Source organism: Cebus imitator, unplaced genomic scaffold (assembly GCF_001604975.1).
Source record: "Cebus imitator isolate Cc_AM_T3 unplaced genomic scaffold, Cebus_imitator-1.0 Scaffold345, whole genome shotgun sequence".
Lineage (NCBI taxonomy): Eukaryota > Metazoa > Chordata > Mammalia > Primates > Cebidae > Cebus > Cebus imitator.
Window position 1 is genome coordinate 1405031 of NW_016107660.1, and position 24365 is coordinate 1429395.

Below are 24365 nucleotides of genomic sequence, written 5' to 3' on the forward strand. Positions count from 1 at the left end.
AGTAGAGACAGGGTTTCTCCATGTTGGTCAGGCTAGTCTCAAACTCCCGACCTCAGGTGATCCCAAAGTGCTGGGATTACAGGCGTGAGCCAACATGCCTGGCAGGATGATATTTTTACCTATATTTCCAGTGCTGAGCACTTGGTATCACACACGAATAAATTTCAGTTTTATTATATAAAATCTTCTCATCATAAACATAAATAAAGATACATTTAGAACTTACAAATACGGTGGCAAGAAGAAATACTGCAAGATTATATTTTAAATATAGAATTTTAAAATCGACTATCTTTGAGAAACAATATTTCTCAACAGACTCAAAATTAAAGAAATAATAAAAACAAAAAACACAACTGAAAGAAGAAAGAGAGGACAGTAAAGTTCAACTAAACAGTATAGACTGAGTTAAAGAGAGGAAGATGGGAACCAAGTCTTCAGAGCAACCATGGTGAGGTGGCATACGAGGTGAGTGCTCTGAAGAGTAACCTGCTTCCCATGGATGAGTTGACAGGAGCTTAGCCCTGCTAGACAATGATGGGACACTCAACACAGGGCAGATACTGAGAAATGCTAATCATTTCCCTGAATCCTGCAAAGCCCTGGCCCCAAGTCCTCAAGGCACCCTAAGTAGGTAATCACATTTGTCTCTTCCATATTTAACCTGGAGCAGAAGGCCCTGATAAAGAGCTCTGATTAGGAATGATAATTGTTCTGGCTGAGGTGGGGGCCAGGTCGATTTACTTAAAAGTACTTTGGTGAGGTAAACATAATTAATCTTCTCTGTTCTCAAAATAAAAGGCTATTTTCTTTTTTAGAGATGTCCTGTGTTCTCAAAGAAAATGACGAAACAAATTAATCATTTTCCATTACTCCACTACACAGTGCCTGGATGTTGAAAGACCACGTGAACAGCTAATCCCCCAATATGGATGAGTTTCTTGAGACAGGCAGATCAGATCTAAATAGAAATCTGGCAAGGTATTTTCTTTTTATCATTGTGGCATTGAGATTTAATTCAAAATTAGGTGAAATCAACTATGCCTATATTTTTAAAGTTTGCTTTCATAATTAATCCTTTTTTGAACACTTAGAAACGCTCTTCTGGATTTTGTACCAAAGTGTTTCCCTGACAACTGCTGCCAAAGCAGACAGAAGCAGACTAGCAGGTATATTTTAAAACCTTCAAAAATCCAGCTGCACTACCTCAACGAATCCTTATTGCCACACCACACTTAGTTAAAAGTACCAATAATCTGAAGTTAGGGCACTACATTTTGGCAGACAATTCATCTAAACAGCTAAAGTTAAAGGCTAACTTTAAGTATGTTTGATATGCTCTATTAGGGTATGTCCTAAATGGCTCAACAAAAAGTATAAAAGGGTACGTATGAAGTACATGTGGGCACAAGTATATGTTTTTGAAGTCGGCCAGGTGCTGAATTTTTAACCACTGGCTGAGAAAAATGGATCATGAAAACCAGTGGACACATACAGCTGACAGTGTTATTTGGTAAGCAAATTCATCTAACATTTGCCACAATCAATTGTTTTCCTGAAACTCCAATAGCTAGAAAGTCTTTCCCCTCCCCTCCGAAATGAAAGCCATGCATTCATTTAACTGGACAACAATGAAGCTTTGTGGCTGGTGGTCAGTATGAAAAAGAGCCGGTCTTGCCAAAACAATTAGAAGTTTTGAACTCAGGTCCCCTCCCCTGCTTCATTTTACATATTCAACTAAAATGAGTAAGTCCTGCAGCCTTTACTAGACACATTAAAAGCTAAAAGTAGCCAAAACCACACAACTCTGGACATTTCAATTGTGCTATGAAAACTCTAGAAAACATGCAACTCTGGAAATTAGACAGGATTTCACAAAAGCTTATTACAGAGATACTAGGTGCGGCATCCAGTCTTTCCTGTATTCAACAAGCATTTACTATCACCTACTATGTGCAAATCAAATCTATAACATCACTATACCAGACTTCATTCTGCTAAAGCTGATCAGATTTAGCTCAAGAACATTCTTTGGGTTTCTGAATGAAATAGGCCAATAGAGATAAACATGTACATTGTATCATAATTTTTCGTTAGCCATCTTTTTTCCCCCATTAAATTGAAAACTCTTTTACATAGGGACTGTCTTAGTTTGGCGGCTAAGTAGTAAAATAAGTAATAAAAATACCATAGGCTGGGTGGCTTAAACAACAAACATTTAGTTCTCACAGACCTGGAGGCTGGGAAGTCCAAGATCAAGGCTCCAGGAGATCTTGTGTCTGATGAGGACCTGCTTTCTGGCTTATATAGACAGCTACCTTTTTGAGGTGACCTCACATAGCCAGGGGAGAGATCATCTCTCTAGTATCTTTCTCTTCTTACACCAGCACTAATTGCATCATGCAGGTTCTATCCTCATGGCCTCATCTAAACCTAATAATCTCCCAAAGGGTCTACCTAACTTGCTAGCTTGCAAGTTGGGCAAAATCTTCACGATTATACTTTGGGCAATACAATATACATATAAAAGAATCACATAGAAGGATGTTGGAATCAATGAACTAAATAATCACTATAACATAATATATAAATATATATACTATATTTATATATTATATATACTATATTTATATTTATATATTATATATAATAATATATATATTTATATATTATTGTATATATATTATATATTATACTATATATATTTATATATCATGTTGTGATTACTTATATAAATATAAATATATAGCATATATATATTTATATATTATGTTATAGTGATTATTTAGTTCATTGATTCCAACATCCTTCTATGTGATTCCCTCATTCCTCTATGTTCACATTATTTTAGTTCTTTCCAGCAGTTAGAAATAACAGATGAATAATGATTATAATTTCCAGAATGATAAAATAGCAAAATGCCTTAAGAATATGAGATCAATAAGATCTATTATGTATCTGCAAGGCAGAATGGGACTTATTCTATTTTAAAAATAAGGAAAATCTCTATTTGTGCCTGCATAGAAGATCTTTTTAAAAAGGATAAAAGTTTTTTTTAAAAAAATCAACACTTAAAAATGTCTTAAAACCAAGATTGGGTTCAATTGACTCTGACGGTAGACTGAAAAGTAAACTACCCTTGAAAAACTCTCAACCTTTTACCATCATTCTCAGAATCCTCTTCATCCTCTTAGTCTCAAGTTTCCCCTCCCTGTGAGCCTACCCAAACCACTTCTGTGGCATCTGATAGGACTTCAAGAAGTACTTGCCCTATGCCACCTACCAATGCAGTGCATATAAGAAGGAACCATGCTTCCTACTCAGTCCATTGCATGGAGCAGTTGGTTATCACATGCTGAATGGAGAAATGAATGAAAGGCAGCGAGTGTGATGCAACAAAGGATTAACACAAGGAAAAATTAGAAAAGGAAGATGAGAAAGGCAGTTTACATAATCTTAATCAATATATCAGCTATTACACTGATTTGCCACAACAAATAAACAAAAACCACTGATTTGTTTTTAACTGTTTATATAGTTTCCAAAGAAACAATTTTGTAAATCAGTCAATTTGTTGTGATTTATTAAAATAAGAGATTTGGTCACTTGGCAAATTCATGACTGGGAAAACTGGTCCTTGAAGTTAGGTCTGATAAATTTTAATGTTAATGAAAGGCTAAAATGAAGCTCCCTAGAGTCTTGGATGGTTACAGAAAATAAAGTGTGAGAAAGAATCTTACAATTGTTGTTTTAGTAGATTAAAAAGAAAAAATAATGGGAGAAAAGACATGACGCTATCAGTAGAAAAGACATGAAATTAAGTCTGTGAAAATGAGTAGGACAAAATCCAGTAGATGCGAAAGCAGAGTAACACCAGGTTTTAGGCAACACACTAAAGGCACATTCTTGAAGGACATGTTGAAGATGGCATAAATCTGATTCTCAACCATGGCTATACATTACAATCATCTGGCAAGCTTTAAAAAACACTGAGTCCTATCCCAGGTCAATTGAATCTGGGCGTGAGGGTGTGTTGAACTAAAATTACTAGGGTTATTAAATAAGAACTTAAATCTAAATTTCCTGGAGCCTACATGTAAATAGCTGAACTGAGTTATGGAGGTTAAATTAATATGAACAGAATGGCAATACTAGAACAGAATGCAAATCTCCTGATTAATGAGCCAAACCTTTCCAGTCCACATTCCACTCTTGTGGCTGGTAAAGGTAATGACTACATTAGGGAGGATTTTAAAAATTATTATTATTATTTTGAGATGGAGTTTTGCCCTGTCACCCAGGCTAGAGTGCAATGGTGCAATCTTGGCGCAATGCCACCTCCACCTTTCAAGTGATTTTCCAGCCTCAGCCTGCCGAGTAGCTGGGGTTACAGGCGCATGTCACCATGCCCGGATAATTTTTTGTATCTTTAGTAGAGATGGGGTTTCACCACGTTGGCCAGGCTGGTCTCTAACTCCTGACCTCGTGATCCGCCCGCCTCGGCCTCCCAAAGTGCTGGGATTACAGGTGTGAGCCACTGTACCTGACCCAGGGAGGATTATTTTTAAAATTTAGAAAAGGACTTTCCCATCCATTATTTCATTTGACCTTCTGAGCAAACCTGTGACACAAGCAGGACAAGGATTAGGCCCAGTCTCCTAGATAACAGAAAACAGGCTTGGAGAGGTTAAGTGAGTCACTCATGTGAAAAAGCCAGAATTCACAACCAGGTCTTCTAACTCCCATCCACCAGCGTTGGAGACTTTTGCCTTACCCTGTTGCTTAATTCCTACACTTCCGGAATAAACGTACTCTTCTTCAAGGAAAAACTAGTGTAGAATTAGAAGCTTTGAAGTATTTCACAGAAAAATGAGGTTTCAGTTAGAAATGAAAGGTATAAAATGAAAATCAGAAGTCCTTGGAAAAGAAGATGTAAAGGGAGTACCTCAAATAATCCAAATATTTTAACTCAGTGAGTCCATGTTTTAGCAGCTTTCTAAAGCCACTATATTGGCAGTTGCCTGATAGCAATCAGCCAACCATGTCAAGGCCTCTGCTGTGGATAGAAAGCATACGTAGCAGTGAGATGCTACGAGAGAAAAGCATTGCGAACACTCCAGAAAATCATTGATGGAAGACCAGCTACGCAAAATAATTAACAAGTGAGCCTGAAGAGCAACGAGGGATGGCCTATTGTGACAATTGGCCTTTTACTGCTTGATGTTCAAATATAATGTAATTGGGGCATGTGATAGGATGAAATCATATACTAGTGTTAAATAATTAACATGAGACCACTTTGGGTGTTTATATTAATAGTACTAATAGGACAGTTTATACTCTCTTCAGCCTTTCATCTGAGATCAAAGTTTAATAAAAGCTCTAAACAAACTTTATAAAATCTTGTGTAAGTGGTATTATAGCTGCTATGCAGATGCATAAAAAAAGGTCAGCTGAGGTGTTTAATATCACAAAGCTGGAGATGGAACTAGTAATGCAATCTAGGGGCAGGCCAGCTCTTCATCACTCAAAAGGAAGAAAACTACATCAAAGCTGTTTTATGAAACTCCATTTACTAATGAGCTTAGGGCATATGATGGCAATTTTAAGTATGCTCCAAGAATGTCCACACCCTATTTCTGAGTCTACTTCTTACCCTGCTCAAGGTAAATATGGGATTTGATGGCAAAGTTTCTTCCTCTTTACTTTGTATCATTTACTAGATACTTGCAAAGCGTTCCTTACTCATATCTTCATTACTCTCACCAGTCACAAGTGGAGAATGTGGAATAGAAAGAATGCTGTGTTGCTAATCAGGACATTTAAATTTTAGCCCTGGTTTTGTCACACTTAGAAATTCATAAACTCCTTTGCCCTCTACGCATCTCTTGAATAGGGTGAGGGGTTTTGACAAGGATCTCTAGGATGGAGTTATAACATTAATCTAAAATGTGAGAACCATTGCAGCAGGCACCTTGTCTGCAGTACGCTTTACGACAGTGTCAGGACAGGGTAGGGACTTAATAAATATCTGATACATAATATAATATGATTAAACTAGGGTAAGCTGTTTGATAGTAACTATTGGCAACATGGAAATTTTCTGAAGACCCCAGATTTTTAATTCTTCCCACATTAGACTGAAGCCTGCTAGGAAGAGGAATTTTTTTTTTTTTTTTTTTTGAGACAGAGTCTTGCTCTGTCACCCAGGCTCGATCTCAGCTCATTGCAACCTCCGCCTCCCGGGTTCAAGCAATTCTCCTGCTTCCACTTCCCAAGCAGCTGGAATTACTGGTGCTTGCCACCACGCCTGGCTAATTTTTTGTATTTTTAGTAGAGACAGGTTTCACCGTGTTGCCTAGGCTGGTCCTGAACTCCTGAGCTCAGGCAGTCGGCCTGCCTTGGCCTCCCAAAATGCTGGGATTACAGGTGTGAGCCATCGCACCTGGCCCCCCAGAGAAGAACTTTTAAAGATTATCTAGTCCAGCCCAATCATAACAACAACAACAACAACAAAAACATAATTGAAATTCAGAGAGGTTAAATAATTTGGCCAGGGTCATGTGCCTGGCTATGGTGGGACATGACCAGAATCTAGATTTTCTGACTATTAATCAGATACTATTTTTTTATATCACTTTCCATAATTTAAAACTAGTCATATAATAATTTTCAGCTAAAGATTGAAGGTAATTTGTTAAAATTAGATGCACAAAATGAAAATTATTTGTATCAGTTTTTCATTAAAGACTATTTAAAATGTATATGAAATATACTATTCCTACCTACTATTGTGAGTGTAATACAAATACCTTATTTTATAGTTAAGTTAGGATCTTAAAAGATATCGAATATACTATCATTACTCTGAGATTTCACCCAGATAGGCTCCCTTAAAGAGAGCAGAAGGCATTTCTTATGTGTTAGATTTTACAGAAAGATACTGCCATTGTTTTATAATATACTTTCATATTATCCTCACAATATAAAGCGAGAGCTTTTACCCAGAGAATGTGTTGTTCTTAATATTGTTTAGAACACATTATCCACCAAGGAAGTCAGAAAGTCAGTATGACTACTCATCGGCATCAAATATGACACTGTCAGTCTGACCTCCAAACACTGAGCAATTCACTAATACTAAATTCATCTGCTGGTGAAATTGCATTCCTTATGTAATTTCTCAGTGATACCTTTCTTATGTTACCATGTTTATGAAAAATTTGACAGGGCTGTAGAAAACAATTTTTGTAGACTGAAAGAAGCCTCACGTTTTTTTTCTAAGTTGGCCATCACTTTTTGCCACAAAGTTGTAACTCTGCATAAACAGCCCACTTGTTTTAGCAGTATTTTCTACATTCTACCATAAACAGTCATGTTTCAGAAGCTTAACCCTTTGAAGATATCCCCATTATTGGAAAAGGTACGTATTTCAGTACTGACTAACATAGAATACAGGCTGTGTATTTTGGGACAAGGTGGAGAAAGGAGAATGTCTAGATTGTTTCACCCAAGATCCCTCATGAGAGATTCATGAGGATATTTCCGTTTGCCCTCGATGCGAATATACAGAAGGTAGACCAACATTAGAGCAGTGGGAAACTTGGCAGAATGGGCTAGGACAGGGTTTCTGTAAAACCTTTTTCCGGTTTCAGTTTGAATGGGTTCCCAGGAAGTGTCAAGTCTGAACAAATCCAAAATTTTACAATGTAGCTCAGCCAAAACTGCTGGGATTCACCTGATTCTGGGTCAACACCGTAACAGAGCACACTGCGTTTTATTTGGTGTAAAGCCAATTGGACTGAACCTTTCAGGCAACTTCAATGAGAGGCTCATAGACTTGGCAAAACGAAAAATGAACCTAGCTTGATCTTTGGTTTTAAAACAGCAAGTTCTGGCTTTGTAAAGAGATAAAGGCAAGTTTTCCTTAGCTTCAAGATTCTGACAAATACTTAGGAGAGGCATTGCAAATAATTAACAGTTATTTGGCCAGATCTACATTATCAAGTCAGTAGTTTCCTCAGCTTAACAGTGGCACTTTTAGCAAGTACGCTAACTGATTTGGGTCCATAAATTCCCAAGTGCCCTAGAGCACAATTTAGTGTTCAGACAAAGAGTGATGGCTCTTCTTCAACTTCTGTGCCTATAGAGTGATTTGCACATGCAGTAGTATGAAGCACAATTAGTTCTAGATCCAGGGTAAAATAGAAATTAAAAATAAAAACCCGAACAGCAATTGTCTACTCCAACACAGACAGGTGTAATAAGTGTGTATGACATTATTTAGTCTGTAATTTCCACAGAGACACATGGGCATATTCTTATAATCCTGAACACCAAATCTTGAAGTTCAGCTAGTGTGCCTAGTTCAATGAATCTTTCAGAGACATGCTTAAGATTTTACAGTGTTGTTTTCTAAATCATATTTCTAAGAGTTTTCCAGTGTTTTGTAATATTTCTCAATATAAACATATGAGTATGTATTTTTCTCTATACAGATTTAGATTAGGATTTACCCCATTTTAAGTTGTGTTAGCCCTGTAAGTATATTTTGAAAATAAGGGAGATAAGATTTAATTAGTTGGGAAGCTGATTAAATGCTGACTAATTGCAACTACTAATTACACATTTGCTCTAAGTCAGTGGTTTTCAAAATTAAGTTTTAAAGCTATGTATCTCTCTCACACACACGTTTTTAAGTTATCTAAATGCTTTTAATCATAAGTAGTTGCAAAGGATGACATTTTCTAGCAATATTGTAAAGAATGACATTTTCAAATAAAATTCATTTATATAAATAACATAAATGCATCCAGTAAACTTTAAATATTTTATCCACTTATAAAATAAATATGACCCTCATTAAAAGACAGATTTATTTTCTTGTTCTTTTTTCCCCTTTAGTTTATCCTAACATAAATGTATTTATGCTCATAAGTGTTTTTATCAGTTACTCCGCCATACTTCATCCTTCCCTGTAACAATGTGTGTGTGTGTGTGTGTGTGTGTGTATATATATATATATATATATGTATATGTATATATATATAAATCAAGAAAATAATGGTTTTTAAAATTCCCTGTGACCATAAAGCTCTATGTTATACATTTTCATAGACTGGATTATCATTACAATTAATACTAAGTATATTTCAAATTTTGAGAAAAATTATTAAATGTGAAATGTAAAAAACAAAAACAAAAACAAAAACAAAAACCCCAAAGCTTCCAAAAGGTATGTATCTCTTAATATAGATTCCTCTTCGCCCTGACTGAATTAGTTCACATAACCATAGCTAAATGCTAATTTTTGTTTGAAAGGACAGGGTTTCATTTCATTTCTATTCCCATTACTTCTATAGATTTAATCACAAATCTTGTTCATACAAAAAGTGCATGAGAATGAAAGTAGTTTAGAACAATGTTACTCAATTCTTCAATGTTTTTCTACTCTAATGGTAAATATTACATAGTGATCTGTCAACAAAATTAATTTTTTTTTTGAGACAGAATTTTGCTCGTTTCCCAGGCTAGAGTGCAATGGCATGATCTCGGCTCACTGCCACCTCCGTCTCCTGGGTTCAAGCGATTCTCCTGCCTCAGCCTCCTGAGTAGCTGGGATTACAGGCATGCACCACCACACCTAGCTAATTTTGTATTTTTAGGAGAGAAGGGATTTCTCCATGTTGGTCAGGCTAGTCTTGAACTCCCAGGCTCAGGTGATTCGCCCACCTTGGCCTCCCAAAGTGCTGGGATTACAGGCATGAGCCACTGTACCCGGCCAATTAATTTTAATAATCTATCAGCTCTACAAAGTTATCTTTTGACTTTGCTGAAAGCAAAGAATCAGAAACCACCTGACTTACCAAAAGACTATAATGTAGTTCTTTAAACCATTTACTTCCTATTTCTGGAAGGTGTATCAAAAAGGTTTTTTTTGTCAAGATTTATCATGTAACTGTTTTTCTTTCATTATGTGTAATTCAACATATACAGAAAGGGTGAGACAAATAAAAATCTTGTTAACTTTAATACCATTCTAATAGTGTGATATTTTTGATATATTTATTTTATCTTGCATTAAATATGTTTCCATATAAGCCTCAGACCTACAGATTGGCAAAGCCAGTCCTCACTGTCAAACCAATCAGGCAAATCACGCTTGCTTTATGGTACAAAAGAATCTGACTTCATTTCTCAATTCAGTGGAATGGTGTTAATGTGTGTCCGTGAAAACTGTCTCACTTTTGAATCATAATTCCAAAACAGATAAATAGGTAAGGCATGGAGCTCTGCTAGAGTTTGTCACCTGGATGAAATAAGACGGCTGTCTTTAATGATTTCTTATCTACACTCTCTAAGCTTTGATTTCTGAAGCTATACACTCTTTGTTGATAGTAGAGTAGTGGAAGAGGTGAGGTTATTAAATAAAAATATCTTCACCTCCCTCCCCAATCAACAGCATATGTCTAATTCAGAACACCTCAATCCCAGTACCCCACATATCAAGTACATCTCTTTGTTAACAAAAATATGTGTGCAACTAAGAAAGACAGGAAGTCTTACCTAAGGGCCATGATTAACAAAGGCCAGCAGGCACAAAAATCTTAAATTATCCCTTTGCTTGGCACCTTAAAGTGCCTGGGGGAATTCGCCATCATGGAACTCAGGACGGGTGAGAAGTAGGCCTGTTTTTTTTTGTCGTTTGTTTGTGTGTGTGTGTGTGCGCGCGTGTGTGTGTGTGTGTGTACGTGTGTGTGTTTTAAATAAAGTGGGATAAAGTCAATTATGAAAGGTAAGATGGCCTCTCAAAGCAGAGTCATTTTAGGAGAAAGGTTATCTAGAAACTGAGGCTATAAAAACCAATTCTCTATTAGCTGAGTGTGGTGGTAGGTGCCTGTAATCTCAGCTACTTAGGAAGCTGAGGCAGGCAAATTGCTTGAATGCAAGAGACGGAGGTTGCAGTGAGCTGAGGGACAGGGCAAGACTCCCTCTCAAAAAAATACTAAAAAAAAAATTAAAAACCAATTATCTGAAAACTGTTTGTACCTGACTACCTCTTGGAAGATCTTTGCATACTCCTAGGGGCATGCTACCCCAGTTAGAACATGCTGTAACTTACCAGCTTTCTTTGAACATTACCGTTGGGATTGGCATTAATCGTTTTGCAGTAAAAACCTTTTTAAAAAGTTCTACTAACATGTTTCAATTTCCTTATTATTTTTTTTGGTGAAATATGTCACTGATACAAAATCATAAGTAAAATATATACATACAGTTTAAAGAAAATGACAGTCCTGTGATTTTAATTAGTGTCTCCCTGATTGCTAATAAAAAATGTCTTCACATGTTTCTTTTTCAATAGAGGTGTTTTGTTGCCTTTTCTTTTCCCCAGAAATCTGCAGTTCCAGGGTTATGAAAATATTCAACTATTTTTTGTTCTAAAAATCTTATGGTTTGCCATTCATATATAGGTTTTCTTTTCTTTTTTTTTTTTTAAGTTCTGGGATGCACGTGCAGAATGCGCAGACTTGTTACATAGTTTGCTGTACCCATCAATCCATCACCTAGGTTTTAAGATCTGCATGCATTAGGTATTTGTCCTAATGCTCTCCTTCCCTTACCCCCAATGAGAACACATGAACGCAGGGAGGGGAACATCACACACCCCCAACAGGCCCCAGTGTGTGATGTTCCCCTCCCTGCATCCATGTGTTCTCATTGTTCGACCCCCACTTATGAGTGAGAGCAACACGTTTTTGCATCTGATATGAGATAAACATTTGGTTTAATATTTTTAATATCATCTATAGAAAAGTCCATCCTTACTCTGTTGAAATGTGATGCTGATTGTGTCAGATATCAAGTTTCCATACATACCTATTTCTGTTTCTGGGTTCTCTATTTGATTACAATGACCAACTTATATATTCCTTTGCCAAGACAACACTATCTTAATTTCAATAGCTTTAATAGGCTTTGCTATATGTTTAAGAAAACTACCCTTACCTTGTTCTTCTTCAGAAATTTCTTGGCTAGAGTGTCTTCTGTATAAAGCACTTGTAATTTTTTTTTAGTTTTTTTCTCTTACGTACTTTAAATTTTTTGTTACGTTTGCATTGGTATACTTTTAATTATATTTTCTCAGTAATTGTTGCTTGGACTTAGGAGAAAAATATACTTTTTTAAAATCAAATAAATTGTTAAACTCTGCATTTTTTCATAATTCAACTATGAATTCCTTGGGCATTTTATCTAAACAAGAACAGTATTTGCAAATATCAGTTTTACTGCACTGGCTAGGACCATCTGCACAGGGTCTAGCAGAGGTTGGGGAATAGCACATCCTTTGTTCCTGCTCAGGGAGGAGGACGTCAGCATTTCAGTGGCAAGGTGATTTCGCCATAGACTGTTTTCCATATGACCTTTATCAGATTAAGAAAGTTTCCCTCTATTCTTAGTTTACTAGAAGGTTGATGATGATGATGATGACCGTGGTGGAATCAATGCTTCTTATTCATTTATTGGGATGGCCTTTTCAAATTTTATTTCTCCTTAATCTTCACTATGATATAAATCACAGTGATTAATTTTCTAATGTTAAACCAACTTGCTTAACTCAACTGAACTGCTGGAATAAACTCAACTTGTTCATGATGAATTATCCTTTTTAAACATTCCTAAATTTATTTTGCGAATCTTTTGTACGTATTTCTGAATCCATGTTAATGACTAAGGCTCTAGTTTCCCTTACTTACACTTCCTGTGCTTGGTTTTAGCCCAGATGCCACGCCGACTAAGGATATAAATTGGGCACGTTTCCTTTTTTTCTGGTCTCTGGAAGAGTTTTTGTATAACTGAAATTATAAGCTCCTGGAACATTTGGTAGAACTTATGTAAAAAATTCTTTGGGCTTGGTGGCCCTTTTTTGATTAAATTTTAATTGATTAAAAATAGTTGACTAAAATTATTTTTAAAAAATTTAACCATGCTATTTCTTCTGTTTTAGAAAATCATATTTTTCTAGGAGTTTATTTCTTCTAATTTGTAATTAGAAAACTATTCACAATACTGTGCTATGTGGTTAAATTCTCCAAGACCTGTAGTTATATCCTTTTTTTCATTCATAATGGACAATGATCTTTTTTATTATGATTGGTTGGTCAAACAAGCAGCTTTACTTTGTTAGCCCTGTCTAATGCATGGTTTTTTCTACTTCATTAATTTTCAGTCTTTTCTTTATTTTTCCCTTCTTTTGTTTTCTCTAGGTTTTATTCTTTTAATTTCCTATTTTTTTTTTTTTTGAAACAGAGTCTTGCTTTGTTGCCAGGTGCCAGGCTGGAGTGCAGCGGCGCAAGCTCGGCTCACTGCAGTGTCCACTTCCAGGGTTCAAGCAATTCTTCTGCCTCAGCCTCCTGAGTAGCTGGGACTACAGTCATGTGCCACCACACCCAGCTAATTTTTGTATTTTTTAGTAGAGACAGGGTTTCACCATATTGGCCAGGATGGTCTTGATCTCTTGACCTCATGATCCGCCCACCTAGGCCTCCCAAAGTGCTGGGATTACAGGCGTGAGCCACCATGCCCAGCCTTAATTTCTTATGTTGGATGATAAGCTCATTGATTTTTATCCCTTCTTTTTTAACGTAGCACTTCAGCCTTTAAATTTCATCATCGATAATACTGCTGCTATATCCCATACATTTTAACACATTAATATTTTAATCATTCAGTTCTATAGATTATTTAACTTACACTTTATTTTTTTGACCTGTGAATTGTTTACAAGTTTGCTTTGAAATTTGTAAAAGCCTATGGTCGATACGATTGTATTTTTTAATCTTAGAAGTTCTGGTCCATGGCTATAAACAGAAATGGTACGTGCAACTTCCAGTTTCCACTACTTCCAGTTTCCACTACAGGGCAGTTCATGCCCTCCTTTTCTTTCATTTTTTCTAGTTAGTATGCAAATACAAGGGCCAGAGGTGGCATAGGCATTGGATCATGAGGACAGAGCAACAACATATTGGGTAAAGGAGCAAAAAGAAGGAACGTAAGGTTCTAACACCACGGGGACGTTACCTGCCATGGATAGCTTATGTTTGGATTAACACATGAGATAAATTAATTTTTATGGTACTTAACCCACTACTATTTTGGGGGTTTCACCAACTTTAACTATTACAAAGGTATGAGTATCTAAATTATCATGGTATTAATGGAAATGAAAATAAAGACAGATTTAAAGGGCGATATGAAAAACGGAATTTACATCACCAAGGTGAATTGCCTTATAATCCCTTTCACTTCCCGAAAGGACCCTGACTGTAGTATCTATATTTGCTTTTCTCCCAAGACCTCCCACTTACCAAGTTTGCTAGTTCCCTTCTCTAAACAAGGGCATGCGCTTTGAGTCTTCCTTCTTGCACCAAACTGCCCCTACTTGTGCTTTTCCAAACACATTTCTAAGGTTGGACTACCTCCCGTGTGCACTTTCCATCCTCCTACTTGCAGTCTATCCCTACTCCAGATCATCCTGCACACTGTCACTACATTTATAGACCACACACACCACACCATGATCCCTAATTGAAAGCCGCCAATGGCACCCTGCTGGCTTAATACCTGTGCTCCTACTTTCTACCTCCTAACCTTGTAATGTATATGGCAGAAAACGTAAGGTGATCACAGCACTCTTTCTGAAAGAGCAACCAGAAAAAAAATCCTTCCCAACACAATGTTTCAGTAGCTGCTACTGACCAGTACGAACTGGCATTTGGGAAGGACCTATTTAGATCCTGAGATAAAAGATCCCTGATGTAAAAAAATACAAAACCCTGATATGAAAAAATCAAATCTAAACTGCTTGGTTTGTATTTCAGAACTCCAGAATGTCTCCTATTACTCTCTCAAACTGTTGTCTATGGCTCTATACATTATCTCCCATGAACCTACAGGGGAAAAAAATGTGAAAAGGCTTTGGGATGGAACAAAAACTGACTAGGTATCTTCAGTAACTAGTTTTTGCCTAGCACATCCTTCTGGGTTTTCTGATTCTGTGGGATCTCTGACTTCTCGTTGTCTTTGAGTTATTGATAACTTTATGAGTTGCAGATAACTGATTGCAATGTAAATGATTTTTGTTCACAGACAATAAATTTTGTCTGGTAGGGTTCCATTGATTTTCCTTCCCCATTGTAGAAGAAGCCAATTTTGCCTTTATTTAAAATACATTTCAGCACTCTGTAGTGCCTGTATATGAGTGATTCTTTAAATGCTTTGAGTCATTTGTAACTTCTTGTTCATTCCCTCATTAATTAATGAGTTAAATAAACACATTTGTCATGAGTTCATTTTATATGTGTATGGGAGTCATGACTTTACCTTAAAAAATCCTTTTAACAAACTCTTTTATTCATTACTGCCTTTAGACTTTCATTACATATGCAACATGAAAAGACTTCTCTGGCTCTTTCGACCTGACTCTACTGATTCTTCCTATTTCTGAAATAAATTTAAGCTCCTTATCATGACCTCAAACTGCACAATCCATGATTTTCACAGTGAACCCACATCACAATGATGCCTCAATTTTCTTTACAATTATCTTTTCTTCAAAATAGCTTCTGCAAAATGCATCATTTTTTTCATTCATGTACTGTATTTTTTAAATCTTTTTACCTTTCATCATTAATTCATTTAAATGAATGTATCTTCCTTCCTCAGTTAGAGTACAAATTCCTTGAAGGCACTGATCACAATTTGTTTTCCTGTTCTCTTCCTTGGTATCAACACAATGCCTCATGTTGAGCCCAGTGCTGAGTCCCATCCAGGGCCCATGAGATGGGGCTCTCAATCAAGTTTTTTTTTTTTCCATGTAATCACTTAGCTATATTTAGGGAATCAACCCATTCTATTCTGGCTGGAGGTGGTTCCATCCCAGAAAAAATTTACATTAATATTTACTGAAGACGGTTAGAGCTTCTGTGAAATGCCAAATAGAATATAGTACTAACCAGGAAGTCTAGTAAATAAAGAATACATTGCTGTGCTTCTGGGGAATTTCTTGCAACTACTGGACTAATGCTGTTTATTCCTAAGCACAGTCTTATGTGAGTTTGAGATATATTCAGTTTGACACTCATTTCTTCATTCTACAAATGTTTATTGATTGTCTACTATGTATCAAACATTTTTGACAGACCCTGGCAATGCATTTGCGAATAAAATGCAGTTTCTACTCCAAGGAGCTTACCTGCTAGTAAAGAAAGCGAGGGAAAAGTTGAGGAAGACAGGAAAAAGTAGGTATGTGATTGTACCTAAGCATATAGATAACTGGTGGCAAGCTAAGCCGACTTTCTTATTATGATGAAAAGGCAATCTTCTTTTTGGGTATTATAACTAGTGAACCGCTAAAATCAATCTATTATAAATACTCCTAATGGAATGGTGAAATTTCAGACATTTGGAGATTGATATCCCCATGATATATATCCTACATACAGTACCGTCTGTACTCTTAATAACAACTCAGTCAAATATGGATCACCAACATTTTTCTAAGTTTTAAGTGCTGACTTGAGAGAGAATAATAAATGTTCTTGAGATGGCTTTCAGCATATTTGATTTTATAAACTGTAAAGTATTTTATCAGTTGAATAGTCTGCCAAGTACATTAAATTCCGTTCCTTAAAATGTCATATGAAATCAAAGGACTTCATAATATTTGATCATTAACACTATTACTGAGCATTTTAATTTTTATGGTTTTATTTATAATCATTTCAAATTGAAACTATCAAAAAACTACTGCTGTTTAATACCTAGTCCATTTAATCCATTTAATTTTCCCCATGATGACTTTTTATTTTTACCTTTATTCTTACAGGAACCTTTAGGATAGGACATTTAAGATTCTATTCCTATAGAATAGAATCTTTATTTATTTAATCTCTTTGTTAGTGAAGAGATTAGATAAATAAAAAAATTAACAAATACAGATAGTCACTGTTGCTGATAAAATTTTCAGTTTTGCATAGTATATAGGTAGAATTCAAATGATTAAAAAGTAACAATCAATCACATAATGGTAACAATAACATATACTTGGTCCTAAATATTTTCACAGGTATTTTCTCTCTTAATTCTTAAAATAACCTGATAAAATAATTTAAATAAACTTTTTCACAGATGAAGAAATCAAGAAAGAAGTCATTTGCTAAAGGTTGTATAAGTGGCATTTTGTAAGTCAAATCCAGGTCCTCAAACTCAAAATTCTGTTTTTGTTCAAGTTTTTAAAAAGAGCATTTAATTCACAAGCCAAATTCTGTTGGCAAGACACTTTCTAAGGCTAAGTAAAATATATGTGGAAGAACACTAAACATTTTATTCACCAACAATGTCATCATACTGAAACGGAGATTAGTGTACTTTCTAAATGGCCCAGTTAAATCTCAGGAAGAAGCTATTCATCCATAGGTCTGGGCATTGTCAGTTATCACTTGCTTGCATATTACTAAAATGTCGTAAGCATCTTTCCTCTCTTCATGCTCACAAACACTTCATTTTTTATTAACCCTATTATCTAAAGAATTTTTCCTGCTTATTAAAAATATAAGAAGAAAAAAAATCACCACTACTAAGATATTTGTAATATTTTATATATTTTCTTAGTCTCCTAAATTGTAAAATATGTACATTTAATATTTTTGTCACACTTCATATATCTTACATCACTTTTTCACATATTAGCATGACAATATTTACTTTTTTGAAAACCTGACTTTTTATGGCTGCATAGTATTTCATCAAATAATTGAAAAACAGAAAGGAATAAAATTAAAATCCATAATTCTTATCTAACTTATCAGTGTTGCAGTTACTCTATTTTGTTCCTTTTTTACATGCCTATATGTCATCATTAAGGTACACACAATTTTATATCTTGAATTTTTTTCCATTTAATATTATAAGCTTTTGCATAACCACTGTGGCATGTTGGATGGAAATTCCTTACTCTATGGAACCATAACTTTATTGACAAACTATAAATTGATTTCCCTTTTTTTCTTTTTGAGCCAGAGTCTTGCGCTGTCCCCCAGGCTGGAGTACAGTGGCACAATCTCTGCTCACTGCAACCTCTGCCTCCTAGGTTCAAGCGAATCTGCCTCAGCCTCCTGAGTAGCTGGGATTAGAGGCACACGCCACCATTCCTAGCTAATTTTTGTATTTTTAGTAGAGACAGGGTTTCACCACATTGGCCAGTCTAGTCTCGAACTCCTGACCTCAAGTGATTCACCTGCCTCAGCCTCCCAAAGTGCTCAGATTACAGGCATGAGCCATCATGCCTGGCCCTGGTTTTCCTTTTTATAATTTAAAAATAATTTTTCTTTATTTTTTTTTTTTGAGACAGAGTTTTACTCTGTCACCAGGCTGGAGTGCAGTGGTGCAATCTCAGCTCACCGCAACCTCTGCCTCTGGGGTTCAAACAATTCTCCTCCCTCAGCCTCCCAAGTAGCTGGGACTATAGACATGCACTACCAAGTACAGCTAATTTTTTTGTATTTTTAGTAGAGATGGGGTTTCACCATGTTGACCATACTTGTCTAAAACTCCTGACCTCAGGTGATCTGCCTACCTGGGCCTCCCAAAGTGCTGGGATTACAGGCCTGCGCCACTACGTCAGGCCAAAAATAATTTTTGAATAAATTTCAAATAATTTTTCAATAAATATTGTATATATGTAGTCTTTACATCTATGAACTTGAAAAATTATTTCTTAATAGTACATTCCTACAAGTAAGATTATTCAGAAAAAGTTGGCATGCTTTTACTATTCTTTTTGTGATACTGGTGAAAATAAGTTAAACGAATGTTAAAAACTTAGACTTGAAAGGATAAATAGCAACCTAACCACAGTTTCTTATCAATCCTTTCAGTGATTGTAAACTACAATAAAAAACACACAAAGTATTGACTATATTTAAACTAATTATGTTTTTCATATATTAATACATCTTGACGTCAGAAGTCCTGAGAGATGTGACCACTTAAATATGCTCACATTTTAATTTATTTTTTCATTTTAAAGTCTATATCCACATACCTTTTAGATACAGTTTAACTCCTTTTTCCCTTTGACATCTTAGATGTAGTTTTAAAAATGATTTCTGAAACTGCTTCCTTTGGTGTGCTCTGAAATCCACATCAGGAGACAGCAGTAATTCTGACACAAGGAGAAAGAAAATGCCCCAACTTACCGTTTCTAACGCAATTACACGGTCCTGCAAATAAAGCATGATATATAATTATAAAACGAAGGTTGTTAAAAATTGTTTCAAGTTTACTTAATTTACAGGTATTCAATTTACCATCTATTATTAATAATTTATTTTAAAAATGTAAAAAATGAGAACTACTCAGAATGATCTCTATAACAGAAAAACAGTCATCAAAGAATCACTGTATCTTTTTTCATCTCATTTAGTGTTAGGACTATTGAGTTTAACAGTAAATACTACAATTCTAGTACAAGTTACTAAAAGGAATAGATCTTACTACTTTCGCAATGGTAAATTTATTGATAAGGATATAAAATGTTAGATGTGATTATATGAATCACAACTAGACAAGAGTAGTGATACAGACAAGGAATTAAGCGCATACACTAGCTCTTAATTACATATACAGTGAAAAATGTGGCCTCCACAGCAAGGTAAAATTCAGATGTTTTTTCAATTAAAATAAATGAGTAAATCATTATTGAAAACAAGGCAGGAAAATAAGTCAAGAAGATATGGCATATGCATCCAATCCTGAGCCCAGATAGGTCTTCATTGTTTAGAGCATCTTAGAATGTTTACAGAAGGACTGGCTTTTAAGGGGGTCATTGATAAGGAGGCATCAAAAGCTAAATGATTAAGAAAACATTTGTATTCTCAACTCCACAGCTGTATTCTCAAGCCTTTCCAGAGGTGACGTCTATAAACAGGAAGTCTTTACCAAATAAAGACTGAATATGACAGAAAGCAGAGTGTGAAGATTTAAGAAAATGAAAAACCATACTTTTTAAGGAAGACTGAGGCCATTTGTCTTTGTTTTCTCTCATTTTAAGAACTGGAGGAGGCAGGGCGAGGTGGCTCACGCCTGTAATTCCAGCACTTTGAGAGTCCCAGGCGAGCAGATCACCTGAAGTCAGGAGTTTGAGACCAGCCTGGACAACCTGGCGAAACCCTTCTCTACTAAAAATTCAAAAATTAGCTAGGTGTGGTGGTGTGCACCTATAATCCCAGCTACTCAGGAGGCTGAAATGGGAGAATTGCTTGAACCCAGAGGGCAGAGCTTGCTGTGAGCTGAGATTGTGCCATTGCACTCCAGCCTGGGCAACAGAGCAAGACTACATATCAAAATAAAAGCAAAACAAAGAACTGGAGGAAATATGTGGAATCCAGATTTTAAAAAATAAAATCGGCTGGGCGCGGTGGCTCACACCTGTAATTCCAGCACTTTGGGAGGCCGAGGCGGGTGGATCACGAGGTCAAGAGATCGAGACCATCCTGGTCAACATGGTGAAACCCCGTCTCTACTAAAAATACAAAAAATCAGCTGGGCATGGTGGCGCATGCCTGTAATCCCAGCTACTCAGGAGGCTGAGGCAGGAGAATTGCCTGAACCCAGGAGGCGGAGGTTGCGGTGAGCCGAGATCACACCATTGCACTCCAGCCTGGGCAACAAGAGTGAAGCTCCATCTTAAAAAAAAAAATAAATAAAATCAATCAATCATCTAAAGAAGCATAATGGTTAATACTGAGTGTCAACTTGATTGAATTGAAGGATGCAGGGTGTTGACCCTGGGTGTCTGTGGGCGTTACCAAAGGAGATTCGCATTTGAGTCAGTGGGCTGAGGAAGGCAGACCCACTGTTAATCTGGTGGGCACAATCTAATCAGCTGCCAGTGAATATAATGCAGGCAAAGAAATGTGAATGGTGACACAGGCCTAGCCTCCCAGCCTACATCTTTCTCCCATACTGGATGCTTGCTGCCTTCAAACACTGGATTTCAACTTCTTCAGTTTTGGGACTTGGACTGGCTCTCCTTGCTCTTCAGCTTGCAGACAGCCTACTGTGGGACCTTGTGATCATGTAACTTAATACTTAACAACTCTCCTTTATATATATCTCCTATTAACTCTGTCCCTCTAAGAGAAGCCTAATACAGAAGTAAATGGAGAAATACGGTGTAGAGAATGACTCAGCCCAGGTCTCTTGTAGTCCTGCAGGGACCCAAATAGACCTATGACACTTAGAAGCGGAATGAACTCAGCCCCCACTGGCATTCTCTCAGTATCACATGAAACAGAGGGCTCACTTCTGAGGGCTTCTGCAAACTAACTTCCAACAATGAGACTGGGAAACAGTTGAACATTTCCACCCTGTAAACATTTAGCTATGTGGGCATGAGTTAAATGAATACATTATGCAAATTCAGCTCAAAGCAGACTGTTTCCAGCAATATAATCTGTTTAATTGCATTTTGTTGGCATACTTAAGAGGACCTCACCCTTACCCTCATAATTTTCATAAAATAACTGCTATTTTGTTGGTGACTTGTATATTGTCACATTTGAGTGCTTCATAATAAATGCGTATGATGCCTCAAGGGGACTTTGATCTATTGTTGCCAGCCATCTTATTCATACTGCATCTGGGACAAAAACCATTCAGCAATACTTTAATATCCTTTGCTGATTGAACATAACCTCATTAGATGCCTTATACAGACAGAAACAGCCTTTGGGCATATCATAGTTATATGAACCATCTTAGAAGGCTGAAAATATTTGCAGTCCCATTTGGGCTTTAAGTTTTCCCTATACCATGAGTTTGTGGGTTGGTATTAGTTAAGATGAACATATTTTAAAAGCACACCTAGAGCTGACTCGAAATAGGTGATTTCATATAATATGAGAACAGAATTAAACTGTCTTGATTCATATCTTAGTGTTAGCAAAGATGAACTGATAGCATTATAAGTTATGTGCTACTACCTTCATTTTACTTAAACATTTGTAAGAAATATGTGCCTAGTTTGGAGGGTTAACAGGACAGTGGAGCTCCATAAACTGAAGCTTGCTGAACTAAAGCAAGAATGTCTTGCTTTGGAGACCAAGGGAATAAAGCAAGACCTTATCCACAGACTCCAGGCATATCTTGAAGAACATGCTGAAGGGGAGGCAAATGAAAAAGATGTACTGGGAGGTGAAACAGAGGAAGAAGAAACAAAGCCCACAGAGCTCTCTGTCAAAGAGGAAGAACCCCCTGAAAAAACTGTCGATGTGGGAGCAGAGAAGAAAGTGGTGAAAATTACATCTGAAATACCACAGACAGAGAATGCAGAATGGGGCCAAATGATTCAATGTACCTGTGAGCTTGGAGAGTAAGAAAGCTGCTCGGGTAGCTAGGTTTGGGATTTCTTCAGTTCCAACAAAAGGTCTGTCATCTGATAACAAGCCTATGGTTAACTTGGATAAGCTAAAGGAAAGAGCTCAAAGATTTGGTTTGAATGTCTCTTCAATCTCCAGAAAGTCTGAAGATGATGAGAAACTGAAAAAGAGGAAGGAGAGATTTGGGATTGTCACAAGTTCAGCTGGAACTGGAACCAACAAAGGATACAGAGGCAAAGAAGAGGAAAAGAGCAGAGTGCTTTGGGATTGCCTGATGAAAAGTTCTTGACACTTTCTTTTCTCCAGTGTTTTCCATTTGTCTCATTCTTCTTGGTTACATATATACCTAAATGCACAGTCATGTGCCTACGTCCTGCCTTGTAATGAATGAGCAGGTACCCCAGGTACATGCAGCAGCAGTTTGACTTATTAACCTTTACGGTCGTTGTGTTTCTGTTTTTGATTATATTGCTTGTTAATAATAACAAGAAAAAAAAAGAAATATGTGCCTAGTTTATGTGACTATGGATTCATATGGTCAAGACAACTCCATTTTGTTAAAATATGAAGGTCAATAAATAAATATATTTGAATCCACTGTAGTTATGCTTGTTTGCCTATAACCCACTCTATTCCAAAATGGTACTGAGATAGCTTTCAATAAAAAATTTGTATGTCAAAAAATAAGAGGAAATTAGAGAAGTAGAAAATTTACTTCATTAACCTGACTTGCATTCAATTCGCCAATCGACCACAGCTAATAAGGTACCAGCCACTGTTGTCAATTAGTGATTTTGTCTAATTTAGAGTTTTCAGTCTCAATTGTAGGCTGTAGAGAGAAATTATTGCTAGTCTGTATGAACTAATTTGATTTTAAAATTTAAAAAATGCATTTTGAAAACTTAAGTGGTTGTAGTTGACATTGTTTTTGGTAGACAAAGTTATATATCTTTATATAAAAAATTATGCTACTATGTATCCTTATTCTCAAAGAAAATAAGCCAACAACAGTGTAGCTTCTTTTTCTTTACTTTCTTTTTTTTTTTTTTTTTTNTTTTTGAGACAGGATCTCTCTCTGTCATTCAGTGCAGTGTCATAATCAGAGCTCACTGGAGCCTCTACCTTCCAGGCTCAAGTGATCCTCCCACCTCAGCCTCCCAAGTAGCTGGGAGTATAGGTGTGCACCACCACACTCAGCTAATTTTTTTTTACTTTTTGTAGAGATGGGGGTCTCATATGTTACCCAGGGTGGTCTTGAACTCCTGGGCTCAAGCAATCCTACTGCCTTGGCCTCCCCAAATGCTGGGATTACAGGCAAGAACCACCGCACCTAGCCCAATATTGTAGCTTTGATATGCTTCATGATTAAAAAAAAAAAAAAGCCAGTTTATATCCTAGAATGAACATATAATTACAACAAAATTAATTATATCTCTATAACCTCTCCCATTCTACCCAGAGCTGCCTTTGTAATTTTTTCCCTTTTTCTTTAATCCACAATTTTCATTTCAACTGATTAAAGTTCAACCTGCAGGTTCATAACTCCACACACCCCTCCAACCCACCAATCCCTGAACCCCACTCCTCACACATTCTCAAGGCTTGATCCTGAAAAGAAAAGCATTGTGAGAAGAATAAAAGGAAGACCACCTCCAGGATGTGATGAAGATACTTCCATGCTATTTCAGGTGGTTTTAATAAATCAGTGGCTCTTATTTTGTAGTAATAGACTTTGAGAGTCTGATAAAACTTGATAAAACTCCCTAGGAAAATGTGCATTATACACAACACACATATATAACTTTGTATATATATATATATACTTTTTGTTGTATATATATATACAGAAATATATATATATGCAGAAATGCAGACTCTCTGAAGCCTACCCATGGGCCTCCAAGTGTTTTTATTCCAAACAAA

General features: G+C 36.3%; 1 protein-coding gene and 1 pseudogene across 2 annotated transcripts in view; one reads left to right on the top strand and one right to left on the bottom strand.

The window, feature by feature from the left end:
* CEP128 (centrosomal protein 128) overlaps window positions 1-24365 on the bottom strand; it is a 458914-nt gene that overhangs the window by 42013 nt on the left and 392536 nt on the right. For both annotated transcript variants that reach the window (XM_017505934.2, XM_037730456.1), the window contains exon 21: window positions 19260-19283. In XM_017505934.2, the coding sequence (XP_017361423.1) occupies window positions 19260-19283 (24 nt within the window). The remainder of the gene's footprint in view (window positions 1-19259; window positions 19284-24365) is intronic.
* Window positions 22062-22732, top strand: LOC108287493 (annotated as a pseudogene).